At 46.0% G+C, this 25,063-nt stretch overlaps 2 protein-coding genes across 13 annotated transcripts; one reads left to right on the top strand and one right to left on the bottom strand.

Annotated features, from left to right (window-relative positions):
• Positions 1-1,794: 1,794 nt before the first annotated feature.
• On the top strand, positions 1,795-8,473 carry SELENOH (selenoprotein H). 8 transcript variants are annotated; one of them, XM_084859985.1, is made up of 5 exons: positions 1,795-1,945; positions 4,713-4,862; positions 5,378-5,523; positions 7,227-7,339; positions 8,233-8,473. In XM_084859985.1, the coding sequence occupies exons 2-4, from the start codon at positions 4,714-4,716 to the stop codon at positions 7,325-7,327; spliced, it is 396 nt and encodes a 131-aa protein (XP_084716111.1). In that variant the 5' UTR covers positions 1,795-1,945; position 4,713; the 3' UTR covers positions 7,328-7,339; positions 8,233-8,473. The 8 variants fall into 8 exon arrangements, with proteins under 8 accessions (XP_084716111.1, XP_084716139.1, XP_084716101.1 ...); XM_084860013.1 differs by having other exon boundaries at positions 7,227-7,358; XM_084859975.1 differs by lacking the exon at positions 1,795-1,945 and adding an exon at positions 2,086-2,114.
• Positions 8,474-10,746: 2,273 nt separating this feature from the next.
• Positions 10,747-24,141, bottom strand: BTBD18 (BTB domain containing 18). 5 transcript variants are annotated; one of them, XM_084859902.1, is made up of 4 exons: positions 23,954-24,141; positions 15,408-15,573; positions 12,250-14,305; positions 10,747-10,924 (listed from the first exon to the last, which is right to left on the bottom strand). In XM_084859902.1, the coding sequence occupies exons 2-4, from the start codon at positions 15,532-15,534 to the stop codon at positions 10,891-10,893; spliced, it is 2,217 nt and encodes a 738-aa protein (XP_084716028.1). In that variant the 5' UTR covers positions 15,535-15,573; positions 23,954-24,141; the 3' UTR covers positions 10,747-10,890. The 5 variants fall into 5 exon arrangements, 3 of the variants coding, with proteins under 3 accessions (XP_084716028.1, XP_084716038.1, XP_084716056.1); XM_084859912.1 differs by lacking the exon at positions 23,954-24,141 and adding an exon at positions 15,853-15,940; XR_014792511.1 differs by having other exon boundaries at positions 10,753-10,924; positions 11,929-14,305.
• Between the last annotated feature and the right edge of the window lie 922 nt (positions 24,142-25,063).

Below are 25,063 nucleotides of genomic sequence, written 5' to 3'. Positions count from 1 at the left end.
CAACTGTTGTAATCTTCCCTCATAGGGGAGTTGCTCCAGCCCTTGATCGTTTTAGTTGCCCTTTTCTGCACTAGTAGAAGAGGGAAATATTTGAGAAACAGGAACAGATCGAAAGGCCTTATATAGGAGAAAATATGGGAAAAGCAGTCGAGAGTAGAGCAACCACAGAGCAAAGACCCACTTAGCCAGAATCAAAACGGCTTCCATAGGACAACTTCACTGAAAGAATAAGTAGTCGCCTCAACTTGAAATGGAACCTATGTAGGCTGGACTGTAGGAGGTCCTGCCAGTTTAGACAACAGAGCAAGTTGCTTAAGAGAAGTTGCAGACACCAAACTGGGAAAGTAGATATGCTTCAGCGAAGCATGGTGCCTGAAACCGTTCACCCGCTGTTGAGATCATATGATGGCGGTCAAATGATGTGGGTGTGTGAATCAACCATTATCCAATGACCACCAGGCTACTCTTAAAGCCCTGCATATGCCACTGTCCAGCGACCTCCTTCACATGATCAGCTGTGAGGAATGGTCATGAATGTGTGGATCAGTCCTTAGAGTTACATCGAGGAACACGAGACTGAGTTGAGTGGAAAATACTTTTAACTGGGAGTTTAAAGAACACAACTTGTTGCAGTCATGGCTTCTACTTGTTACTGAGGGAAAAATGGGGGACCTTCTCCTAGTTCCATCATGCTGGGAAGAGAAGAAGAGAGGCCTCCTAAGCAAAGGCACACCCCAGTACAAAGAGGCAGGAAACGGGAGGGAAAGACCACTTATTTATTGGATGCTAGGCACTGCCTACTGTCTCCTCCCTAGCCACTGATGGAAGGCTTCATTCTATTAACTCCTGAACCCGCCCCCGCTCCTGCCCCGCAAGGCTTAAGAGTGCAAAGTGTAGTTAACCCTTGCATGCACATGCATCTCCTCTCCCCATACCCCTCCAGAGTTGTTCTGTTGTCGTTCTTCCGACAAAAAATACTACATGGGACGATGGTAGGCGAGGTTTGGGGCTTTGATTTTTGAGATGTATATAACACCAAGACTGTTTTTTTTATTTGTAAAATGCCTATAACTTAAAAGATGGACCACAAAAGGAAAATGGAGGAGATAAGAGAACAAAAAGCAAAGTCAGGCCCCAATTCTTACAGCTTCAGTTATTCTAATGACCAGTTTATATATACATATTTTCTTGCATCTATAAGTTGCTTTAAACCTAGGGCAATATAATAGGGACATCACGTCGAAATTGCACAATGGCAATTGCTTTTATGAAGCAACTCGAGTACCATTACGCTCGGCCACGCTCTCTTAATATCGCGTTGTCGCATCCCGAAAGGCGAAAACAATCCAGCGTTCTACCCCTATTTAACCTCCCGCTATCTAGGAGTGAGGGGGGTGGTTCTTAAAAGACTAAGGGCGCGATCCTATGGGCTGGTTAGGGAATGCTGGGAGTTGTAGGGCTTGTATCGAAACATGCACAGGAGGATCGCACCCCAACAGTGTGATCCTATGCGTGTCTGGTGAGAAGCCGCAGCCGAAATCCGTATTAAGCGATCGGGGTGGGGGACACGAAGCTACAACATGAAGCGCCGCAAATTCAAGGGCTTCGCTGCTTTCCGGCCGCGCCCCTTGGGCAAAAACAAAGCGGCGACCCCCGCCAGGCTAGCGCCACACTTCCCCGGTTCTTCCCTTCTCCTCTGAGGCGCAGCGGAACCGCCGCGCCGCGCCCAGGCGAGGCTTCCCAGGAGCCCGGATCCGGCGCGGGCAGTGATTGGTTGCTGTGGGACTTAATCACGATTCCGAAAGGACGGCAGCAGCCATCTTGCAAAACTTTAAAAAGGGAGGGGGGATTAGAAGGCCTTTTCTGCCGAGGATAATAACTTTCTCATGCCCAGCTGCTTTGATAGCTGAGGCGGAGATGCCCGCAAGACCGGCCAGCCGCTGAGGTTGGCCCTATAAAGTTGCTGCCGCTTGTGCCTTTTCCTGCTGTGTTGTTACATTTCCCAGCTGCGTTAACATCCCACCCTCCTAGCACAGATGGTTGCGCCCGCAGTGCGGGTCTCTGTCTCGGTCGCGGGCTGCGCGTGGGCCGGGCCATTGTCAGCGAAGGGCCGGGTGAGGGGCTTTGCTCTCTGGAGAGCGGCAGTGGCCTTTCCGTCGAGGCTTTCCGTAATCTTTCTTTGTCTCCCTAAGCTGGAGGGGGGCAGGAATCTCCAACGCCGGGATCTTTAGCTACTGTATCTGAATGTCTGTCTGGTGCAGCTCTACGCAGGGACTTGATTCCTTTCGTTTTTAATTCTTGGTTTCGCTTCGCTTCGCTGCTGCTTAGCCTTGCCCTTTCTACCGTCGCTTCCATATTTTCTCATCGTTGGGTAGCCGACGCTGCTGCTTTTCCTTCTCTAGGTAGGTGTCGTTATCGCCCTGTTGTTGAGGCGTTTCTGCTTTTGTCTTTTGTCATTTCTTTCTTCGCTTCTTCAAGGTCTTGCACGTTTGATCACAACCAATTTTCCTGGCCTAAGGGGCATTGTTCAACATCCCCCTGCTTGTAACTGGTGGTTTTAAGTGGGTTAAATACTTGGTGGGAATATTTTAAAATCTTACACTCTCTTTGTCTGAAAGGCCCTCGGTGAATATACAAATGAACCTAAATACAGTGGTGGAGTGGTAAATTTTGAAGTTCGGGTGCTCCTCATGACAATCCCCATAGTCTTACCCTCAAGGAGGATCCAAAAATGCCAGCAGCTGTGTTCATCTTTATGTACACACCCCTTAAAGGGCAGGAGCACATAGTATGATACCCAATTAATTAGGATGAGCTGACATAGAATAGTGAGTTGGGAAAGGGCAGTGTAGCAGTTAGTATGTTGAACTTTGGCTGGAGAGACATGAGATTGCATGAGAAAGGGATAGAGACACAACAAATGGGTTCACACATAACAACAATCCAAGTGTTTAAAAACCGATGGGTTGTTGTGCATGAGCAGGGACAAGCAGGCATGCAGCCTGCAATGATGCTGCCTTTTTTGCTTTTACTGCACAACCCACAGTCAGCTCCTTCCTACGTTGCACAGCATGATGTGTGAACCCAGACCACCGGGTTATTTAGGGACTAAACAACCCAGCGGTTAACCCATGGTGTGTTGTTCGGTTTACCGCTGGGTTGTTTTAGTCCCTAAGGGCACAATCCTATGCATGGCTGGCTGGGTAATGCTGGGAGTAGTAGGCCTTTTCTCTGTCTAAATATGCATAGGATTGCACCCTAACGAACCCAGCGGTTTGGGGTTGCACATCATGCTTCACAACCTACGAAGGAAGGAGGTGCTCGTGGATTGGGGAGTAAAATCGGAAGTGGTGGGCGCACTGCAGGCACCACACCCACTTGTGCACAATGCAAGTTTTTAAACAGATGGGTAGTTGTTGCATGCGACTAGGGCCAACATGTCCCCAAACAGCATAAGACCACGGGCTCAAGACTTTCCAGGATTTTCCATTCCCACCACCAGGCAGGAACATTGTATCTCGTAGTTAGCAAACCAGTTCTAGTTGTTTTTATCTCCATCAGGAGCAGGTCTTTTGTAAAGCTGGTGAGTCTTAATTGCTCATTCAAGACCAAGCCACTCCAAAATACTTTGCACTACCACAGGGATAGCTCACAACAATATCAGCCCTGGCTTCACTACACCACTGCCTCAGTATCTATTTTACTTGTTTTGCAATAGGTTTGGGGGACCTATTTATACATACTGAAGGAAGCCTTTCTGGTGTGCTTTCTATGGTTTCAGGGTTCTTCTGTTTCTGACAATATTACGATCTTTGCGGAAGGGGAAGCGCTGTAGCTCAGTGGTATAGCACACGCTTCACATAAAGAGGGCCTGTGGTTCAATGGCTGGCACCTCTAAATAAATCTCTGCCATTTCAGCAGGCTATGCAGAGGGAGAGGAAAGGGGAAGTGGGGCCATCCCATTAGCGCTGCTGAAAGACTACTTAATTTTTTCCTCATCCCTCCTTATTCCCTGTTCCTTGCATGTTGTGTCTTTTAAGATTGTAAGCCTGCAGGCAGGAACTGTCTTGTTTTACTGATTGCATGTAAGCTGCTCCAGGAGCCTTCTTGGGTGGGGATACAAAATACTTTAAATACCCAAGTATGGTTGGGAAAAGCCACTGTTGGAATACAGGAGAGACGCTGCTAAGCGCAGACCAGCTTTCCCTAACCTGTAGTCCCCAGACATGTTGGACTACAGTTCCCACAATCCCTAGCCAGCAAGGCCTTTGGTTGTGGTGGCTGAGTTTTAAATCTGTTACGGTATTTTAAATCTCTGCATTGCTGCTAGGTTTTAATTTGGTTTGTGCATTTTTATTGTAGTTATAAGAGTTTACATTTTGTATTGTATTTCATGATGCATTTTGTGGTTTTAATTGTTGTGAACTGCCCAGAATGCTTTGGTTGTTGGGCAGTATAGAAATGTTACTAATAAATAAATAGCTTATCTGGAGGGTGCCAGGTTGGAGACGGCTGCTGTACACAGTACTGTGTTGGTTGGGCCCGTGGTCTGACTTGACATAAGGCGGCTTCCAAGGTTTGCTTTTGCTGTCTCTTCCTCTGAGCCGTTCCACCCAGGAAGGCCTGCCGTGTACATTGAGAACAAGCCACCACAGCCCAAGAGGGGCAAATTGGTGGCCCAACCCTTGTCTTTGCTTTTTCTCTTTGTGTAGAATGCCCCCTAAAGGGCGGAAGAGGAAGACAGGTGGCCCTCAGGCAAAGGCCGCAGCATCCAATGAAGCGGAAGCAAATGGTGCTGAGAAATCGCCCAAGAAACTGAAGAAGAATGAGGGATTGGGCCCTCATGTGATCATTGAGCACTGGTGAGCATCTTTCCGCTACGTGCATCTTCTACCCGTTGGAACTGGAGGGCAGCCTGAGGGGTGGCTTCATGCCAAGACACTTTGCAGTCTGGATGGGATTCCTTAGGTCACTGGATGAAAAAAACCTTAGTCTTTTAATTGTATCAGATGTAATTGATTAAAGGCGCAATCCCATGCATCTTGAGAAAGTCCTACAACTCCCCAGCATCGTTGGCTGGGGAATGCTGGGAGTTGCAGGACTTTTTCCTGCCTAAACATGCATAGGATTGTGCTGTAAATGTGGTGGCTGTAGTAAGAATACCTGTATTTTGAACTGGAGATCTCATTTCCCAATGCTGAATGTGTCATAGGAAGTAAGAAATAGAATGGGAAGTGTGGGGTGAATTCTGAATACCGGGGGTGGAGGGGAGACCCTTTTCCCCAGGAAGTCAAGCCATTCATTGCTTGGGTTCAGTGCAGGTTTTCAGTGGCTTAGGAAAAATAAAAGTTTGCTCCTGCTTTTCTTCCTTCTACAGTAAAAGCTGACGAGTCTTTGGGCGCAGTGCTGATGGCGTCAGCCAGGCGCTGCAGCAGGCCTTTCCTGACATCCTGGTGGAGATCAACCCCGAGAAGCCGCGCAGGAATAGCTTTGAGGTGGCTCTGCTGAAAGAGGATGGCACCAGTAAGTGGCCCTGTCACAGGAGGCTTTCCGATGGGTGAGAGTACTGGGGGGCCCTTCCCTGCAGTTGCTGTGTCTGTTTTGCAGACGTTTCACAAGGCGGCTAACTCAGTAGTTTTTGAACTGCTAGAGCAGGAGTTGGGCCACTTGTGGCCCTCAAGATGTTTTGGCCTACAGTTCCCATCAGCCCTAGCCAGCATAGCCAATGGTGAGGACTGATGGGAGGTCTAGGCCAAGACGTCTGGAGGGGCACACGTGGCCCGCCCTTGTGTTGGAATGTGCCTCACTAGATGCCCATCCACCAGGAGAGCAGGGCATCAACCAGTGTCCAGATCCCTCCTGAGGGTTCTCCCTCCCTAGCAAGGAGATTGTGTGTCTCCTACTGCTTCTTCTTACCCCAGGGCAAATCAGAGGAGATGCTGTCCCTCTCCCAAGTTCTCTGTGCATTCCAGAGGATTGCTGAGTGGGGAGGGAGTGTTGGTGGCTACCACAAAAAATGGTTGGGTAGTACAGCAAGCCAACATGTGTGGATCAATCAGAAGATTGTCTGGCTGTGGAAGCTGAAACATCAGCAGTAAAATATCTATTGCAGCCCTCCCATCAGATGATATCCCGGCTGGGGATGATAAGTGCTGTAGTCCTGCACATCTGGAGGGTGTCTGGTTGGGGCGGGGCTTGCATCCAGTCATGCACAGGGCTTTCTTCCAGTCATGCTTGTGCCTGCAGGGTTTGGGCATCCATTTGTGTATTCCTCATCTGGGGATCAGCTCTGAAATGAGGAATAGCCTCTTCCTAATTGGTTTCCACTGACCTGGAACCCTGTTTGAACCTTGACACATGCAATTAATTACCATGGACTATTCAGTTGGCTACTAGCAGTGGCACAGATGTTCTAGGAGGGAGCTGGATAAGCTCTTGGAGGAAGACCCTAGCACTGGCTATTAGCGATAATACTTAGATAGAACCTGCATATTCAGAGCCAATATACCTAATTCCAAAGTGTTGATGGCTAATGTGGGGTAATGGCTCATTTTGCCCTGCTTGTGTATTTCCTTTTGATACCTAACTTAGGGAAACAGCCCTGGTCCACAGATGGACCAGTGAATGAGACTCTCTAGGTTGAGAAGCCTTCAGGCAACTCTAGCAGCTAGCAGTTCCACCAGCCGCCAAGCCATGTTCTGAGGTCCCCCATTGTGCCTCAGTGCTGCCTGCATGTTCCCCTCTGCTGCTGGAAGGTGAGTAGACATGGAGAGAGGTTAGGAGTTCCCAGGAGGTTGTTTTGGCAGCTGTTGGGCCTACCAGCTGCTACAGTTGTCTGGAGACTTCTCATCACGTGGAACCTTGTTCACAGGACTTCTCTGAACTGAGGCTGAATACTGGGTTAGAACAGTCTCTGGCCATACCCATATGGCTGCTCTTTGGTTCAAGAACTGCGGCAGTCCAGTTATCCTTTTGTTTCTCTTTCCACCACTCCACACAGACCCAGAGCCGGTGGTAGAACTGGCTCAACATGTGAGAGAAAAGCAGGAGTAGTCTGGAGTAGTTCAGATGTGGCTACTGCTAGGCCCACTTCTTTGTAAAGGCAGCCTGGTGTTTCATGAAGGCCCCATTACAAGCCAGCAGAGGGAAGTTTATGCTTGTGGTATATTGGCAATAATGTCACACACATGCTGCTGGTGACTGCCTTCTGCCTCTATTGATTTTAGGGGTGGAGATATGGAGTGGCCTTAAGAAAGGGCCACCACGCAAGCTGAAGTTCCCAGAACCAAGCAAGGTGGTTGAAATCCTGAAGGGCAGCTTGGATTAAAGCCAACAGCAGGTGGGCAGGTTTGCCTGTGGTAAGTTGGTACAAAGAAGAGGCTGTTTCCTCTAAGATCTACTGGAAGTCAGAACACCAGTGGGAGGCTTGACCCTCTGGTGTGATTGCTTGGCACCGACTCAGAATGCTATGACATTTGTTTGTTTTAAATGCTTGCTACTTTGCTAGAGCAGGAAATGTGGCTAAAAATTAGCTAGGCATTCTTTTGTGTTTTCTCTTCTGCTCCTCCCCTTTTTATCAAAAATACTCCTTGGGGTACACAGGAAGCAGGGTGGAAGGGCTTGGGGAGAAAGCAAAGTAACTGCTCCATGTCTTCACCATCCCAGTAAAAAAACCCTCAGTAAGAAAGCGATCCTGTGGTCTGTGGGCGAACATCCCAGGGACCACAGCGTTGTTTGGATTCCCCCCTGAGATCAGAGATAGCGATCTGAACTTGGAAGGGGGAGTTAGAGATCTGCCCTGCCCCTGCCCCTTGTAGGAATGGGCAGGGCAGACCTCTGAGCAGGTTTGGGGATGTGCCAGGGGGAAGGGAGGAGACTGGGGAGACCAGGAGCAAAATTCTTGACCACACTGTGGCAACTGGTTGGATCCTGTGTGAAAGCAAAACATATTGCATTGAGCCTTTAAGGGGAAAGCTCTAATAGAGTGCAGCGTTGTATATCTGTCGCTGTATCTGCGCCAGTCCTTGCTTTCCTTGAAAAATGGGAAAAAAACCCAAGCTGATGAGTTCCTCACCCTGAGACTACAGTTGGGCCTTTTTCCTGACCCTGATGGAAAGTCTCAAGTCTTCACTCTCCTGGTTAAAGAGCGAATGTTTCACAGAGACACTCAACACAAGCTAGGAGAGGTGCATTAGCTTTTAGTTGCTGAGCACAATTTCTTTCTTTACCCAGCGCATCTGATGAGCCATTCAACCCATGCGAGTTGGAGCATCCATGATGGGATATGATTAAGTGGGGTAAATAACAAAACTCCAGTTATATCTCTGAAGCTGCAGCCCCACCTCCAGAAGGAGAAATGGACCAGATATTGCTGTTTCCTGCCCCTTCACATTTTAAAGTCTGTTTGCATTGTTACTGCTAGGAATTTGCAGGGGAACACCTTGTTTTTCAATAAAGCTTGTTCTATATGCTTTGTTGATGGTCTTTAATTCTGCTCAGTGAAATAAACGTTTTGGAGCATTTGTCTAGGTGTATCGTAGTGCAGTATAGGCTGCAGCTTCACTTAAGTTGCCCTCGTCGATAACAAGAAGCGTGAAGCCCCCCCCTTTTTTTCCTTTTAAGAAACTTAAAAGGGCAATGAATACATTTCCCCACTCAACAACTAAACATGTCCTAGTTTAGTTGGTGAATGGGGAAATGGAGTCATTGACCTTCCAAACCTCTGCAACAGCACATGGATTCTGAAAGTGTATCTTAACATTTCACCTGCATTATAGCAAACCATTTCCTTATCTCCAGTACAGTCTCCTAGTGCTAGGAACCACACAGACTGCAATAATTCCACTTCTTTAGAATCATTATTTTGCAACAAGCTTAAATGCCTTTGTACTTACTTGGATTGACCTCTTAGTAGTTGTACCTATCCACAATTTCTACCATAGTGATCCCTCTATGTTCATCTCCTGCAGAGCAATTTGACCAGAGGGTGGCCGGGGAAGATCCAAAGGCAGAGGAAACACCCTATCCAAAGTCCTGCCAAGGTCATTGTAGCAGGGCAAAAGAGAGGAACAGTGTTTTAGTTTCCCTGTCATGACAGCCAATAGGAGGGAAATTACGTACACAACCTCCAATGCTGGTATACATTTTTTCCAGTTCTGGGGATGTGCCAAGGGACTGGGAAGGCCATGGAGCCTATAGATCCAGGCCTTCCCCAACATGCCACAGAATGCTCCTTTTTGCCCCTATCAGTGAGCAGAGAGGCAAAGCCCACGGAGGTTTGTGGCAGCTGGGAGCGTGATTGTAAGGTCAGACCTCTCTCTGTCCTGAGATACAGCTCTGAAATATCCTATGGTCCTTAGGATGCCTCCCAGGGATCGTAGCATTGCAGCCTTGAGTCGTGAAACTTATTTCTTCTGTAAAGAACGTGAGCCATGCTGGATCAAAGCAAGGGGCCATCTAGTCTAGCATTCTGTTCACACAGTGGCTAACTAGTTGCCCAGGGGAAGTCCGTAAGCAAGACATGCATGCAACAGCATTATCCTGCCCATGTTCCCCAGCAATTGGTGTACCTAGGTATACTGCCTCTGGTACTGGAGGGAGCATAGAGCCATCAGGACTAGTAGCCATTGACAGCCTTCTCTTCCAGGAATTTGTTAAACCCTTTTTAAAGCCATCCAAAATGGCCATTGCTACGACTTGTGGTAAGAGAATTCTGTAATTTCACTGTGTGCTGTGTGAAGTCCTTTTTTCTGTCCTGAATCTCCCACCAGTGAGCTTCATGAGATGACCCTGGATTCTAGTATTTTGAGAGGTCTCCCTATCGATATTCTCCACACCATGCATAATTTTGTACACCTCTATCACATCTCCCCTTTTTTCCAAGCTAAACAATCATAACTGTTGTAACCTTCCCTCATAGGGAAAATGCTCCAGCCCTGTGATCATTTTAATAGCCCGGTTCTGCAGTTTTTCCAGCTCTACAATATCATTTTTTAAGTGTGGTGACCCGACCTGTATACAGTATTCCAAGTGTGGCCACATCATAGATTTGTGTAAGGACAGCATGATATAGGCAGGTTTATTTTCAGTTCTTTTTGTAATTATGCACAATACGGAGTTTGCCTTTTTTACAGCTGCCGCACACTGGGTCAACATTTTCAAGATGTACACCACAACCCCAAGATCTCTCTCTCGGTCGGTCACTGCTAGGTCAGGTCCCATCCCTGAAGTTGGGATTTTTTGCCCATGTGCATCACTTCACACTTGCTTACACAGAACCCCATTTGCCATTAAATATCCAATCTCCCCATTTGGAAAGGAAGACATGACTGCTGTAGCTTTGGCTTTTCCCACACTTTCTGCTACCTCTCTTAAGTCCATCATTGGCAGCTGTCCTCTGCATCTTTGTGATACAGATCGGGGTTGCTGGAAGGCAGCAGCAGGGAGAGGCTTTTATTTCATCCCTCCCCAACAATACTGGAGATCACAATAGCAGTAGAGAAACTGTGACCTTGAGCTGGATCACTAGGAAGAATCAAAATCCACACAAAATTTTCATGAATCACCTACTACAGTTAGCCTTTCTGTGTATCAGAAACCTATAACATCTCTACTAAGTCCCTAAATCCTCTTCTCCCTCCCCTGCCGCCCAGTGTTTTTAACAAACTATTGGTGTGTGCGGATTAACCTCTTCCAGCCACAGTGAAATCCATCAGCAGACATCAGTTTAGAGAAAGTAAAACAATCCCAAGTAAACTTAGAAATTTTATTTGAATTAATCACAACTCAACATGTTATTGCGGTCTTTGTGCCATCTGCTCTTCAGAATGTTCTCCATACACTGAGAGCTTTGAGGCGTGAGAAGGAAGCACAGCTTCATGGAGGTATGGGTCACTGCACTTGAATACATCTCTCTGTGAAGAAGCTGTAAACACAAGGGAGATGGTTTCAATGAAAAACAAGCAACTTAGCATTTGTTTTTAAGCCTCTGGAAAGCCTTCTTATATAAAATACAGAAAGTCAGCAAGACACCTAACTGTTTACTGCATCAGCTTCTGAACACAGTAGGCCTGCTGTCCGAGGATGATGTAGTTAACAGTAGATCCATCCTGCCACACATAGCAAGATGGCAAGAGCTTTTGCTTATGGCAGCACATTGTGGCTTCCTTAAGGAGGGGGCTTTAACATTTACAGCCAAGCAAATTCTCCAATAAATGCTTTTTAGCTGTTACAGCTAAATGCTTTTTGGCAACCCTCAGCGAATCCACTCCTGGCAAGTGTAGTAGATTCCCTTAGCAGTAAGTGGCATTAGCAAAATTTGTACTGCTATTCCTAGCTCCATGACGACCTTCGTAGCAGGAACTGAGTTCCTCAGCTCAGCACAGAGCTGATGGAGGTCAGTACAAGGAGGTCACCTGTGTCTTCCCCACTATTGCCAGGTGCCCCCCTCCTACCTAGATTCGAGCTGCTGATTCAATGTAATGGCTCACCAGCTTAGGTTATAAGAAAAATCATCTGAACAGCAAAGAATAAGATGTATAAAAGTTGACAGCCACCCACCGATTAAACTATTTAAGGTAGCCTATAAAGGAAAGTGCAGGAACTTGAATAGTAGAAGATAATGCTGTTGCACAGCAGCAGGACTCAGCAAATCCCAGAAAGCACAACTAACTTTCTCCACTGAATTACAGGGCACACACACCTGCTCTGGCTGGCATTTAAACTCCCTTATGTTCACTATTGGGCAGCTACACTCTCCTCTGTTACTCAGGACTAAGATATAAACAGAAGTTAGACAGAATGTGCTCATGTGCAATCTTTGCTTCCTCTGAGAAGTCTCTCTCAACACACAAAAAAGCTTCATTACTCTTTGCAGAAGTATTGCTGCAGGTTTCCTTTTTCCTTTTTAAAAGACCCACATCTACCTACCCCATAAAGTAGACTAGTAGATCCCAGGCATCCTAGCCGACTGCCCTGCACACAAACAGTAGAGTTATAAACGTAACAGCCGTGATTACATTAGGCTGAAGGGGGGTGGTGATGGAGCAACAGCCCCTCCCCTCCCTTTGGATTTCAGGAGGAACTTTCCCTCAGCACTTCAAATATATTATTCAAAACACCGTAAGATCCCATTCCCCATATTTTTATCACAGGCCCATTACTACTTGCCATGGAATTTAAGTGCAGTACCGAGGGCCGCCCCATATCATTGGGTAATCAAGGCAACTCCTTGCCACAGCCTGCACTCACTAGCTCAGAACATCCACCTCCGTTTCAGACAGTGGAGAGGGATCTGGCCGGACCCATTCAGTGCTAACAAAGGGCTCCTCTACCCCACCGACATCTATCTCTTCCTCGTCTAAGCTGGCTAACAGAGGTGGCAGCTTACAGTCCAAGTTGTGCTGCAAAGGGCTCCTTAGTATTGCTTGGGTATGGGGCTGCGTTTCTGCACCCAAGATCCCCACTCCGTAGGACAGAAGCCCTTGGTCCACATCACCCATCAAAGTGACAGGCAAAGGCTGAACAAGCCTTGCGGCCCCATTCCCTGATACAGACAGCTGATGCTGAGGCACTCCCCAGTCATACAGCTGGGGAGAGGGTGGCCTGCACAAAGCAAGACAGTCACTGCTGGGTTCAGATGCCATAAGCGAAAGGTTGCCAAGAGCAGGGTCCAGCAAGGGACCCTCATCTGCTGGGCCACAAGTTCCTTTGCCAATTGTCAGGTCAGCTGCATCCTGTTCCTCTTGTAGGGGACTATTTTCTGTTTTGACAAACTGTGGACAAACGGACACTTCGGCAGGACACCTATCTTTTTCTTCAGCTCCAGTGCTTCCCAGTGGACTTGTACTGACTCCTGGTGCAGGGCATGAAGTATGCATTCCTTCTGGAACAGTGGTGCCCTGGGGTTCCCCAATGCCATCATCATCTGCCAGAAGCAAATCTAGCATGTGTTCCAACTCTCCAGCTGAAGCTAGGCTGTCATACTGCTCACCCTCAGCCAAATCGTCTAGCATAAATACGTTCAGCTCATAAGGGGTCCCAGCAGCACTATCCCCTTCATCTAAGACCACCTTGTTCTCTCCTTGTTCTACCAGGTTTTTCGCACTATGAGATGCAACCTCTAGTTTTTCAGGCAACAGTCTAGTAGAGCTTACTGTCTGCTGTGAATCTGCTACCTCTGGTTCAGGATGTTGGGACTGAGACAAGGAGCCCTCCTTTTTCAAGGCACACACAGTGTTTGCTGCCCTCATGAGCTGTGCAGCAGGCAATTCCTGCACCACCTCCCAAGAGCTGCCATTGATAACTTTCCTGAGCTTTACCCGGCCAACCTGCCCTGCCTCTTGGGGAGGGTTTGAGCTGGGAGCTGGCTCACTGGAGTTGCGCTTTCTGCCTTTAGTAGACTTTGGAAGGAGAGGGGGGCTCCAGAAGCCATGCAAATGCCTACTATCTTCTGCTGCTTTTGCCTCATCCTGACCAGGAGGACTTTTCTGCCTCCAGAGACGCCTGACAGACCTTGAGGACACCTCAATGGATGCCACAGTGCTATGGTCTTTGGTGGCACAAGGCATGGGCAAAGGTGGTGAAGAGAGCTTTGGACGGCTGAGCTTAATCTTTTTTGACTTCTGCAAGTTGGCTGTGGCTTGCCTATCTCCAGTCCCAGTGTCCTCCGTGTGCAGATCGCCGCTCTCATTATTGCCCAATATATACCTTGCCACGCCTATGGGGCGTTTTTTAGCTTTTGTTCTCAGTGGCTCTGCAATAACTGCTGGGCCTTTGGGAATCTGTTTGTCAGCACTCAGCAATGCTGCAGCAGGTTTTTGCTTCTTTATCTCTTTCTGGTCAGTGTTGTTATCATTACCTACTCCCTTGGTGCATGGAAACTTTGCCGCTGTATGTTGTTTGCCTGTAACCAGCCAGGACGTCAAAGAGCTACGACCACAGGCAGGAGAAGACTGCACCAAACTTGCCTCAGGAATGGATACTGGACTGGACAGCTGTAGGCAGTCTCGGTTCAGTCGCCGGCCCAGTGATTTTTTTACTAGCTTTCCTCCCTCCAGCTGCAGTGACTCCAGCTCTGACACTTGAAGCTGTCGTGCAGCTGCAAGAATATCCTGAGCTTCTTCCCGTGACACCTCCATCTCAGAGGTGTACAGGAAATCCACCAGCTTACGCAGTGTCCCAATCTTCAGCCCTCGGATCTCCAGCACCACCTTGTGTCCCTTGGGGGGCATTTCTCGCTCCAAACGCTCCGTGAAAAAGGGGCTGCAGGCTGACAGGATGCAACAGTGAGCTGGAACGGCTTCCCCTGCAAACAACACTTTCATTAGCAGGCACTGTATCAATAGAGAATTCCAGGTATCTACCTTCAAAACCTGTCTTGACTGATTCCAATAGAAGAGTTAAGCACATGTTTAAATCTCTTCAAAAATTAACAGTTCATGGTGCTTAACTTCGGCTGAATTATGTTCCCTGTGTCCATTACATATTTCTGTATAATGTCTGTGAAAACATCAGCCTTTCATAGGACTTTATGTTTAAAATGCAAGATCCAACAGCTTGTTCCTACCCAGAAGACACACCCTCTGCCTTGCAAGCCCCACTCAGTGAGTAGGTATGGTTTATAGGAATTCAGTGAGGGAAAGGTATTCTACAGATGTTCAGAGGCACTTAGAGAGCAATCCTATGGCCGCTAGACACTGTCTAGAGGTCCATAGGATATGCTCTTTTCCAGGAACCGACCTCAGAGCCCGTGCCTTGGAGGGAGCGCAGAGAAGCCCTGTCCTCCACGCTTGGAAGAGGAGAGTGGAGAGACTGAAAGGGGGCAGGGAGAGCGAAGCTGCGTGTACGACACATCCAATGTGTTGTACAGCAGCTTCCTCTCCCGGTCCCCCCCCCCCCCCGCTGCTCAACAGCCAAAATCGGCTGTCTAGCAAAAAATAGCAAGGCAGGAGAGGTGCAGAGGGAACGATCCCTCTGTGTCTCTCCTGTCTTGCTTTGGATAGGTGGTTGCCTCCAAGGTCTGAGGCGGCCACCTACCTAGTTAGGATTGCGCCCTTAGTGCTTCAAATTTCAAGACTGCATCACAGCACCAAGAACAGATTCTGGGAGATAAACCATTCATCCACCCATCACATTCTATGTAAAACCTCCACCGTCACCACCATACTGACCACATGAATTAGCAGCTTTTCTGAATACCCACGCAGCCAATGTAGCAATCAGGACTAGAAAAATACTTGGAATTTTTAGGAGCTACCATCAGAATTCTAGGTGTCAGCCTGTCAGAGCTGAAAAAATCTTCTGAGATGATGGCCGACGGAACAGAATACCCAGGCATCTAGGATTTTCCAGCCCTGGTATCAGTCAAAGCACCCTTTTCTAATCCCTCCCAGTTTTAAGATGATTACCTTCTGCCTGCAGGACAACATCACAAAATAAATCAGCCCTCTGTTGGCGATGGAGCTGCAGGAACACCATACGGAGCAGGCGGGAATTCCGATACAGAATCTTGGGATTCGCAGCTGGAGGGCTCATGGCAGCAGAATCCCCCTTCCTTTGTCACGTGCCAGATTTCTGTGAAGCAAACATGGTCCTGGGAATGTAGTTGTCATTTTCTATTAGCACTGCTCTTTGGTTATCTGCAGCTAGAGCTTATGTAAGTTCACTCAGAAGTAAGTTCCACTGAGTTCAATGAGATTTACTCCCAATTAAGCGTGCAATGGAATGCATCCTTAGTTGTACGCTCTAAATTTAGCCCCCAACCAGCACACTTAGGCACAAGAAAGATCTATGCAAGTTTTCCTCCAGGTTACATTGCAAAAGGATGTTCTAAACTCAACCTGCAATACTCACTGCACCACACTTTCAGCAAGAGCTGTTTTAGTTTTACCTCCATGAATAAACACATTTTGGATGAGTTTTTCCAAAGCACCCAAATGGCCTGGAAGGAAGTACCAGAAATGAATTGTTAGTAGTACCTGTCTTTTTACTCTTGTACAGATCATGACAGTGGCTCAAGTGATACTGCAAAATATTTTAGTAATCCATTCTGAGGCACAGGACCGCAAACATTCCAGTTGTCAGTTTCAATCAGGGTTACAGAGAATGGATTACAGAAACTGTCTCTGGATACTACAGCCAATAATTAAAAAAAACCTTTGGAAACAATGGCTCAAAATAAAAATCAGTAATTTTTAGCCAAGAAGGAACTACTAAGGTCACAAAGCCCAAACCTATTGTGTGTAACACAATGAGGCCTGCCAAATGTCTTCAAAGATTCTCAGCAATATAGAGCATAATGGACATTCCTTATTTCAGAACTCAACAATTCCATAACATCCTTCAAGAAAAATATTGCTGTTGTAGTGTATCCCTTACCATTGGAGGAAAAAACCCAAACTATCTGAAGCCTACATTAGAGACATATTATGCCATAGAAAATACCCATTTTTTCTCAAGGCAGGGGGAGGGTTCAGGAAAAAAATGAAAAGTTGGGGAAAAAAAAAAGGCAATACTCATTTTTTGTGTTCTTTACAGATCTAAAGTTACTTTAGACAGCCTTCCCCAGCCTGGTGTCCTCTAGATGATTTGGAGTTCATCTCCCATCAGCCCGAGGCAGCATGGCCGATGGTCAGGAATGCTGGGAACTGTAGTCCAAAACATCTGGAGGCCACCAGAGAAGGCTGCTTTAGGAACATAAAATATATTATGCATAATGTGGGTTTGCTCATTAAATTATTATTAAAATTAAGACGTTTTAAAAGTAAACTCAGTAAAATTAGAAATATTGTCTGAGTCAACTATACTTTTAAATGTATTATACAAACATAATTTTATGAGCAAATCAAGTTATACATAATATAGTTCAGGTTCCTGCTTTATGTTGTACTAGAGGGAACTTCAGCCAAGTAGTCCCTGAAACATCTGAATCATCCTAGAAGCCAGAAGCAGCAGTAAGAATTGGAGGCAGAGGAAAACTGATGTACAGCCAACTGTTTCAGTTTGTAAGGAAGTTTAGGGAAACTTTAATTCTGTTCCTGTTTGTGGGGTAGAGTTCAGGGAAATCTGATCTGAAGGAAAAGCTACTGAGATGTGATTTAGCTGGGAAAGACACTCTCACCTATTAGGAATGGTAAGCAACCATATTTAAGAGCCTTTAAGAAATTTCAACCTATTATCTGAAGAGTGACATTTTATCTTGTTTGTAAATATTTCTGTTAATAAAATCTTATTTTTAGTTCATTTTGAAAGGTTGTCTCTAATGGTGGTGTTAATCCCATATGTACACCATAGGAACCGGACTACTGAGTTTCTTTTAGGTACAGAGGGCTCATTCTAGTGCCAGCAGTTAAAGGTTTTATAGTTGAGGCAGCATTCCTTAGCGGCAAGGTTTAATTGGGAACTTAATGAAAGATAGTGGCAGAGAATTCCATAGTTTCAAGCCTCAAAGTTAATTTAAAAAGAAAGAAACACTGGCGGGATAACTCACATGCTGTTCTCTCACATATGGTGGCACTAGTGCGATAACCTACAGTGTTTCTTTCACATGTAGGTTTTAGATTAGAACTACATTAATTGACTTCTGCAACATCTACCCAGAGCAACCCCAGAAACAAAGGACTCTATAGACCAAAACCCAAACTGTCAAGAATCCACATTTTCTTCCATATTATGATATGGTAACTCTACTCGCATGCTGGGAAACTGAGAGTGACTGGAAGCAGCCTTAAATGTCTATCGGTAAAAGATTCATTTGATCAATAATTTTAATAAGTAATGGAAGAAATAACTAGGCTGTGAATCTTACAGAGAGGATTAGAAAAACATTTTCCCCATTATTTCCAGACATTTTATGTCACTAGTCTTTCTATAAAAGTCTCTTACACAGTTTTAAGAACTCGTTTGGTAGGGGTGTGTATAAAGGCTGGGTAGCAATATTATAAACACCTTGTCTTATATATATTAATCATTCTAAAAGAAAATATTTCATAATCCAAGACTGTTGGATTTGGGGGAAAAATAAATTCGATTCTTGGAAAAAGAACAGCAAAACATGTTTTTTCCCCAAATCGTTCTGTCTACTCCCACCACTGCCCAAGCCTTTGCATCTCTAGTCTACATAGAGGACTTTGTTCGTTCAGAGACCATTTAAAAGCTATATTCCAAATTATTATGCTTTCTGTGGCAAAACAACACTTGCCACTTTGGGAAGTATACATTCAACTGGAAGTGCAAAAAGAAACTATGAGAATATAATAAACTGAAAAAATAACTTGTCCGAAAAAGTAACATTAAACGAGCTTAACAAAAAGCCCATCCCACCCTCAAAGGACAGGGGTTTATAAGAGGGGCAAATAAGGGAAGGAACCATTATTTTATGCTCTAGAAAAGGCACAACTGAAGACGGAAATCCTTTATTTCAACTAGAAATCAGGAAAAGGTTTCTATAAAAAAATACATACCTCATATTTTGGTACAGTCTCCCTATAACAGTCATATTATGCAAGAAGCCCAAGCAGTTTTCAGATTGATATAATAGACAAGTGACATGATGTACCTACTCTTAACCTGATCCTTCAGTCATCAGAAATTCCCCATTTCTTTAAATCATGAGAAGTAAATTTAATACCTCCAAGCAGTTCTCTCTCTCAGAATGCCTTACTATGTTACTCCTTGCAATTCCACAGATTGTATGTATGGAGTGACAATTTGCTATTTAAAACATGTCATATACACAAAGACTATTTTAATTAAATTGCCAGCTGTATATCAGCACTGATCCTCCTGAAGCAACCTGAATTAGCATTCTAATAGGTATTTAGATAACATGAGAAAGCACATTCAAGTATCAGCTATGAAGATTTGTTAAGAGTTACAGACATCTATGCCTGGTTTTAAGACTTAGTTATGGGTTCCCCCTGCATTGTTTTCCCAGTAGGTGGCGGTCATGGGGCCTTTTTGGCCTTGATCCACCATTAAATCCCTACAGCAGGAGGAGGAGGAGTGTCAGCTGGTAGATTTTGCTCTTACACCCAGAATTTAAGAGACTGGCATGTCAGAAAAATGCCTTCTTTAACTACAGTTTCTGTTGGTTAAAAACATAAGAACCACCCAGCTGGATCAGACCAATGAATAAGCCATCCAGTCTAGCATCCCGATTCCAACAATGGCCAACCAGATGCTCCTGAGAAGGTGATAAGTGCCTCTTGGTGTTGCTCCCAACCCAAGCAGTTGGTACTCAGTGGCATACTGCTCCTGAACTTGGGGGGTTACATATAGACATCATGACAATCATTTAAAGCAGGGGTGCAAAACCTCTGGCCCACAGGGCACCTCAATCCAGCCTGTGCAGCCTCTTGGGCTTCCTCCAGGGGGCAGGGCTTAGGCCCACATCACACCCGCTGGAGGGCATCCAGTAGCTACCATCTCCTCACCCATAATTTTGTCTGATCCTCTTTTAAAGCCATCTAAGCTATGCCCATCACCTCATCTTATGGCAGCTAGTTCTATAAATAATTGTATAACATGTGAAGTAGTACTTCCTTTAATCTGTTCTGAATCGTCTGCTAATCCAACCAGTTCGGGTATTATGAGGGAAGAAAAGCTTCTCTATTCACTTTCTCCACTGCATGCATAATTTAATAAACCTCGTAGCGCGAGAAAGGGTGAAGCGGCTGGGCCAAACCCGAAAGGACACTCAGCTGTGGATGTGTCTGGTGGTGAAAAGAAAATCCGATGCTGTAAAGAACAATATTGTTTAGGAACCTGGAATGTAAGATCAATTAATCAAGGTAAGCTGGAGGTGGTCAAACATGAGATGGCAAGATTGAACATCGACATCTTGGGAATCAGCGAACTAAAATGGACAGGCATGGGCGAATTTAATTCAGGTGACCATCATATCTACTATTGTGGGCAAGAATCCCTTAGAAGAAATGGAGTAGCACTCATAGTCAACAAAAGGGTGGGAAAAGCAGTACTGGGGTACAATCTTAAAAATGATAGAATGATCTCAGTACGAATCCAAGGCAAACCATTCAACATCACAGTAATTCAAGTCTATGCCCCAACCACTGAGGCCGAAGAAGCTGAGGTTGATCGGTTCTATGAAGACCTACAACACCTTCTAGAACTAACACCAAAAAAAGATGTCCTCTTCATCATAGGGGATTGGAATGCTAAAGTAGGAAGTCAAGAAATCACCGGGATAACAGGCAGGCATGGCCTTGGTGTACAAAATGAAGCAGGACAAAAGCTAATAGAGTTTTGCCAAGAGAACATGCTGATCATAGCAAACACTCTTTTCCAACAGCACAAGAGGCGACTCTACACATGGACGTCACCAGATGGTCAATATCGAAATCAGATTGATTATGTCCTTTGCAGCCAAAGATGGAGAAGCTCCATACAGTCAGTAAAAACAAGACCTGGAGCTGACTGTGGCTCAGATCATGAGCTGCTTCTTGCAAAATTTCGGCTTAAATTGAAGAACGTAGGGAAAACCACTAAACCGTTCAGGTATGACCTAAATCATACCCCTGATGAATATACAGTGGAGGTGAGGAATAGATTTCAGGGATTAGACCTGATAGACAGAGTGCCTGAGGAAGTATGGACGGAGGTCCGTAACATTGTTCAGGAGGCAGCAACGAAATCCGTCCCAAAGAAAAAGAAATGCAAGAAAGCCAAGTGGCTGTCTGATGAGGCTTTACAAGTAGCTGAAGAAAGAAGGGAAGCGAAAAGCAAGGGAGAAAGGGGAAGATATATCCAACTGAATGCAGAGTTCCAGAGAATAGCAAGGAGAGACAAGAAGGCCTTCTTAAATGAACAATGCAAAGAAATCGAGGAAAACAACAGAATGGGAAAGACTAGAGATCTCTTCAAGAAAATCGGAGATCTCAAGGGAACGTTTTGTGCAAAGACGGGCATGATAAGGGACAAAGAAGGCAGGGACCTAACAGAAGCAGATGAGATTAAGAAGAGGTGGCAAGAATACACAGAAAAACTATACAGGAAAGATTTGAATGTCCCTGATAGCCATGATAGTGCGGTCACTGAACTTGAGCCGGACATCCTAGAGAGTGAAGTCAAGTGGGCCTTAGGAAGCATTAGTAACAACAAAGCTAGCGGAGATGACAGTATTCCAGCCGAGTTATTTAAAATCCTAAAAGATGATGCTGTTAAAGTGCTGCATTCAATATGCCAACAAATCTGGAACACTCAACAGTGGCCACAAGACTGGAAAAGGTCAGTTTACATTCCAATTCCAAAGAAGGGCAACGCCAAAGAGTGTTCAAACTACCGCACAATTGCGCTCATTTCACATGCCAGCAAGGTGATGCTCAAAATCCTACAAGCTAGGCTTCAGCAGTATGAGAACCGAGAACTACCGGAAGTACAAGCGGGGTTTCGAAGAGGCAGAGGAACTAGAGATCAAATAGCCAACATTCGCTGCATCATGGAGAAAGCAAGAGAATTCCAGAAAAACGTCTATTTCTGCTTCATTGACTACGCTAAAGCCTTTGATTGTGTGGATCACAACAAACTGTGGCAAATTCTTAAAGTGATGGGAGTACCAGACCACCTTACCTGTCTCCTGAGAAACCTGTACGAGGGTCAAGAAGCAACAGTAAGAACCAGACATGGAACAACCGAGTGGTTCAAAATTGGGAAAGGAGTACGACAAGGCTGCATATTGTCACCCTGCTTATTTAACTTATATGCAGAGTACATCATGAGAAATGCCAGGTTGGATGAATCAGAGATCGGAATTAAGATTGCCCGGAGAATTATCAACAACCTCCGATATGCAGACGATACCACCCTAATGGCAGAAAGCGAAGAGGATCTCAAGAGCCTCCTCCTTGTAGAGAGTGAAAGAGGAGAGTGCAAAAGCTGGTTTGAAACTCAACATTAAAAAAACTAAGATCATGGCATCTGGCCCTATCACTTCCTGGCATATAGAAGGGGAAGAAATGGAAGCAGTGACAGATTTTACTTTCTTGGGCTCCAAGATCACCGCAGACGGTGACTGTAGCCATGAAATTAAAAGACGCTTGCTCCTTGGGAGGAAAGCTATGACAAACCTAGACAGCATAGTAAGAAGCAGAGACATCACCACGCTGACAAGGGATCGTATAATTAAAGCTATGGTTTTCCCAGTAGTAATGTATGGCTGTGAGAGCTGGACTATAAGGAAGGCTGAGCGCCGAAGAATCGATGCTTTCGAACTGTGGTGCTGGAGAAGACTCTTACGAGTCCCCTGGACTGCAAGGAGGTCAAATCAGTCCATCCTAAAGGAAATCAACCCTGAGTGCTCATTGGAAGGACAGATCCTGAAGCTGAAGCTCAAATATTTTGGCCACCTAATGCGAAGAGAAAACTCCCTGGAAAAGACCCTGATGCTGGGAAAGATTGAAGGCAAAAGGAGAAGGGGACGGCAGAGGATGAGATGGCTAGATAGCATCAAGGATGCAATGAATATGAACTTGAGCACGCTCTGGGAGAGAGCGCAGGACAGGAAGGCCTGGCGTGCTATGGTCCATGGGGTCACGAAGAGTCGGACACGACTGAACTACTGCACAACAACAACAACAATCACAACCCCGCTTGTCATCTTCTCTCCCCACCCCAACATTGTAACTTTTCTTCATAGGGAAGGTGCTCCAGCCTCCTGATCATTTTGGTCGCCTTTGTCTGCAACTATTCCAGTTTTATAATATCCTTTTAAAGACGGGACAACCAAAACTTTGCGATCCCCCTATCTTTCCTTGTGCTATGATGTATTGTAGATCTTTAGTTTTTGGCATCCTACAATCACATAAGGCAGGCAGAATAGCAACAGCCAAGCCCAATTTTAAGCATTTCCAGATGGAAGAGTCTGCAAATATAAAGTATACACTGGATCTGCATGCCTGACACCCACCACTCCCAACAAGACCACACCCTTCTATTCGGCACTAATGGAGAACACCTACTCCTTCCCTCAGTGGGTCTATACAGTCACTAACATGAAGAAGGATCCCCCGCTCTTCCCACAAATATGAATCAAAAGTGTGGCCAAAAATCTACCTTGGCCCCTATCCCGATTGTAAGAACACAAGGAAGCTGATAAAGGGTGTTAAGCAGTTAATCCACTTTAAGGCCACAATCCCATTCATGTTTACCTGGGAGTAAGCCCCAGTGAACTCAATGTGGCTTACTTCTCAGTAGATATGCATAGGACTGTACTGTAAGCTATCTTGAGTACACACCCTAAAACATCATTCTGGGTAGAGTTCCAATGTCTTAAACAGCTGCATAGGCAAAAATTCAACAGCAAACATTTCTATCACTGTGCCAAAATTGAGGCAGTAGCTGTAGTTATGGGTATAAGTTCTCTCACCACCAAAAATACAGGACAAGTTATCATCAGAGAGGAAATAATATAGCTCAAGTTCTACTGAAAGAACTTCATCCAGATTCTACAGAGGGCAACCATTGTTTTTTTATATCATTTTTATTCCCAGGTTGGTAATGCCGAGTTTTGTTCGACTGCAATCCAACATTTTAAACAGCATTTTGTTTTATTAATGTATGTCTTTAAAATTGTCTATCCCATCTTTCCACATCAGGCCTTCAAGGCAACTAACCGAACTAAAGAAGGTAGTCATAGGAGTGCCACAAACAAACTCAGAGACAAACCACGGCACAGCCTAAAAACTGTATCAGCGGCCTCGAATACCCAATAACAGGCAGAAAGGCAGCAGAGAAATACTTTAAAGTAACAAATAAGGTGAGCAGTTGACACGAGAGTCTATACCCACTGAGGAAGCCTCCGTTTCCTCCCCCCGTCCCCTTCTCTACTCCATTGCTTCTATCAATACCCCGCACCCGGCATTACCAAGGGAGGCGCCCACCATTAGAAAGCTCAGCGGATCCTTCCCTATTACCTCCCCGGTCATTCAACACCCACCCCACTCCCTTGGCGCGCTTGCTCTCCAGCTCTCACTCCCCCAGTCGCGTGGGCGCTCGTCTCCCTGCTACGGCGCGGCTGGTGGCGTTGCACCTGCTGCGGCCCGAGCCCGACGAAGGCACGCAGCGCGAGCCCCACCCCAGCGCCCGCCCGCGCCGCCACGCGGCCTAGGCGACGCTCTCCACCACAAAGGAAAGAAAGGGGAGGAGCACGCGCCGGCCGCACCTCCTCGCCTTTCCCCGCGCCGAGTCTCGGAGACAGCCCTTCTATTGGCTGCGGCCCCAGCAAGTAACAATGGAGGTCGGCTTTTGGCGGGAGGAATCAAGACGTTCAAAAAAAAAAATTGGGCCGGATGGGGTAATGAGCAGATACAGGAAACTGGGGGACCAAGCCATGTCGGGTTGGTTAATTATTTAAGAGTTCTCATGCTTTTAAAGCAGCCTTTCCCCAACCTCCTCCCCTCCCCCCGATGTTTTGGATTACGACTCCAAGCATTTCTGACTATTAGCCACGCTGGCTGTGGCTGATGGGAGCTGAAGGCCAAAACATCTGGAGGGCACCTCGTTGGGGAAGGCTGTTTTAAAGTTTTGGTTAGCGACTATCTTGGGGAGAGGGGAGCAGAAAGTGGTAAAAGGCAAACACTTCTTCCCAGCTTCTTAGGGGCCTGCCAGCATGTTTTTCCTCCACATTATGACCTGCCATCCAGGTTCTGGCTCCTGTTTTTCTCTTCATGATTGCTTGAAATGTCTGCTTCTGGTAAAGAATCTGAGGAGATGAACGGGCTACTGATCGTCCGAAGTGTACTTCTGAAGAGTCTAGATTAGGCCTAGGAGATACCAGTTGATTGACTCTTTAACAGCTATGTCAGCTTGTACTTCCGGTAGTGGGGTTAAGTTCAGCATGTTGAATTTCTGCCTACCATGCAGTACTGCCACCCCACCTGCCAGCAACAGCAACCCTAGAGGAACAGAAGGGAACATCAAACAGATTTACCTAGTACCATGGGCACTGTTCCTGATTGCCAAGGCAGCTGAAATCCTAAACACACTTATTAGGAAGTAAGCCTCATTTAACACAGTGAACATGCATAGGATGGCACCGTAAGAACAC

This window comes from Heloderma suspectum, chromosome 1 (genome assembly GCF_057233095.1).
Source record: "Heloderma suspectum isolate Gila_16-S chromosome 1, 16-S_ref, whole genome shotgun sequence".
Lineage (NCBI taxonomy): Eukaryota > Metazoa > Chordata > Lepidosauria > Squamata > Helodermatidae > Heloderma > Heloderma suspectum.
Note: the sequence above shows the minus strand (reverse complement) of the source record. Positions and strands in the feature narration are given on the sequence as shown.

Excerpts from the sequence above, each read along its gene's own strand:
- BTBD18 (XM_084859902.1), bottom strand. The coding sequence starts at position 15,534 with ATGAGCCCTCCAGCTGCGAATCCCAAGATTCTGTATCGGAATTCCCGC. Across the intron at positions 14,306-15,407 it reads TGTTGTCCTGCAGGCAGAAG|GGGAAGCCGTTCCAGCTCAC; the intron begins GTAATCATCTTA and ends TGTTGTTTGCAG. Across the intron at positions 10,925-12,249 it reads GAGGTGGATGTTCTGAGCTA|CTTCTTCACAGAGAGATGTA; the intron begins GTGAGTGCAGGC and ends TTGTGTTTACAG.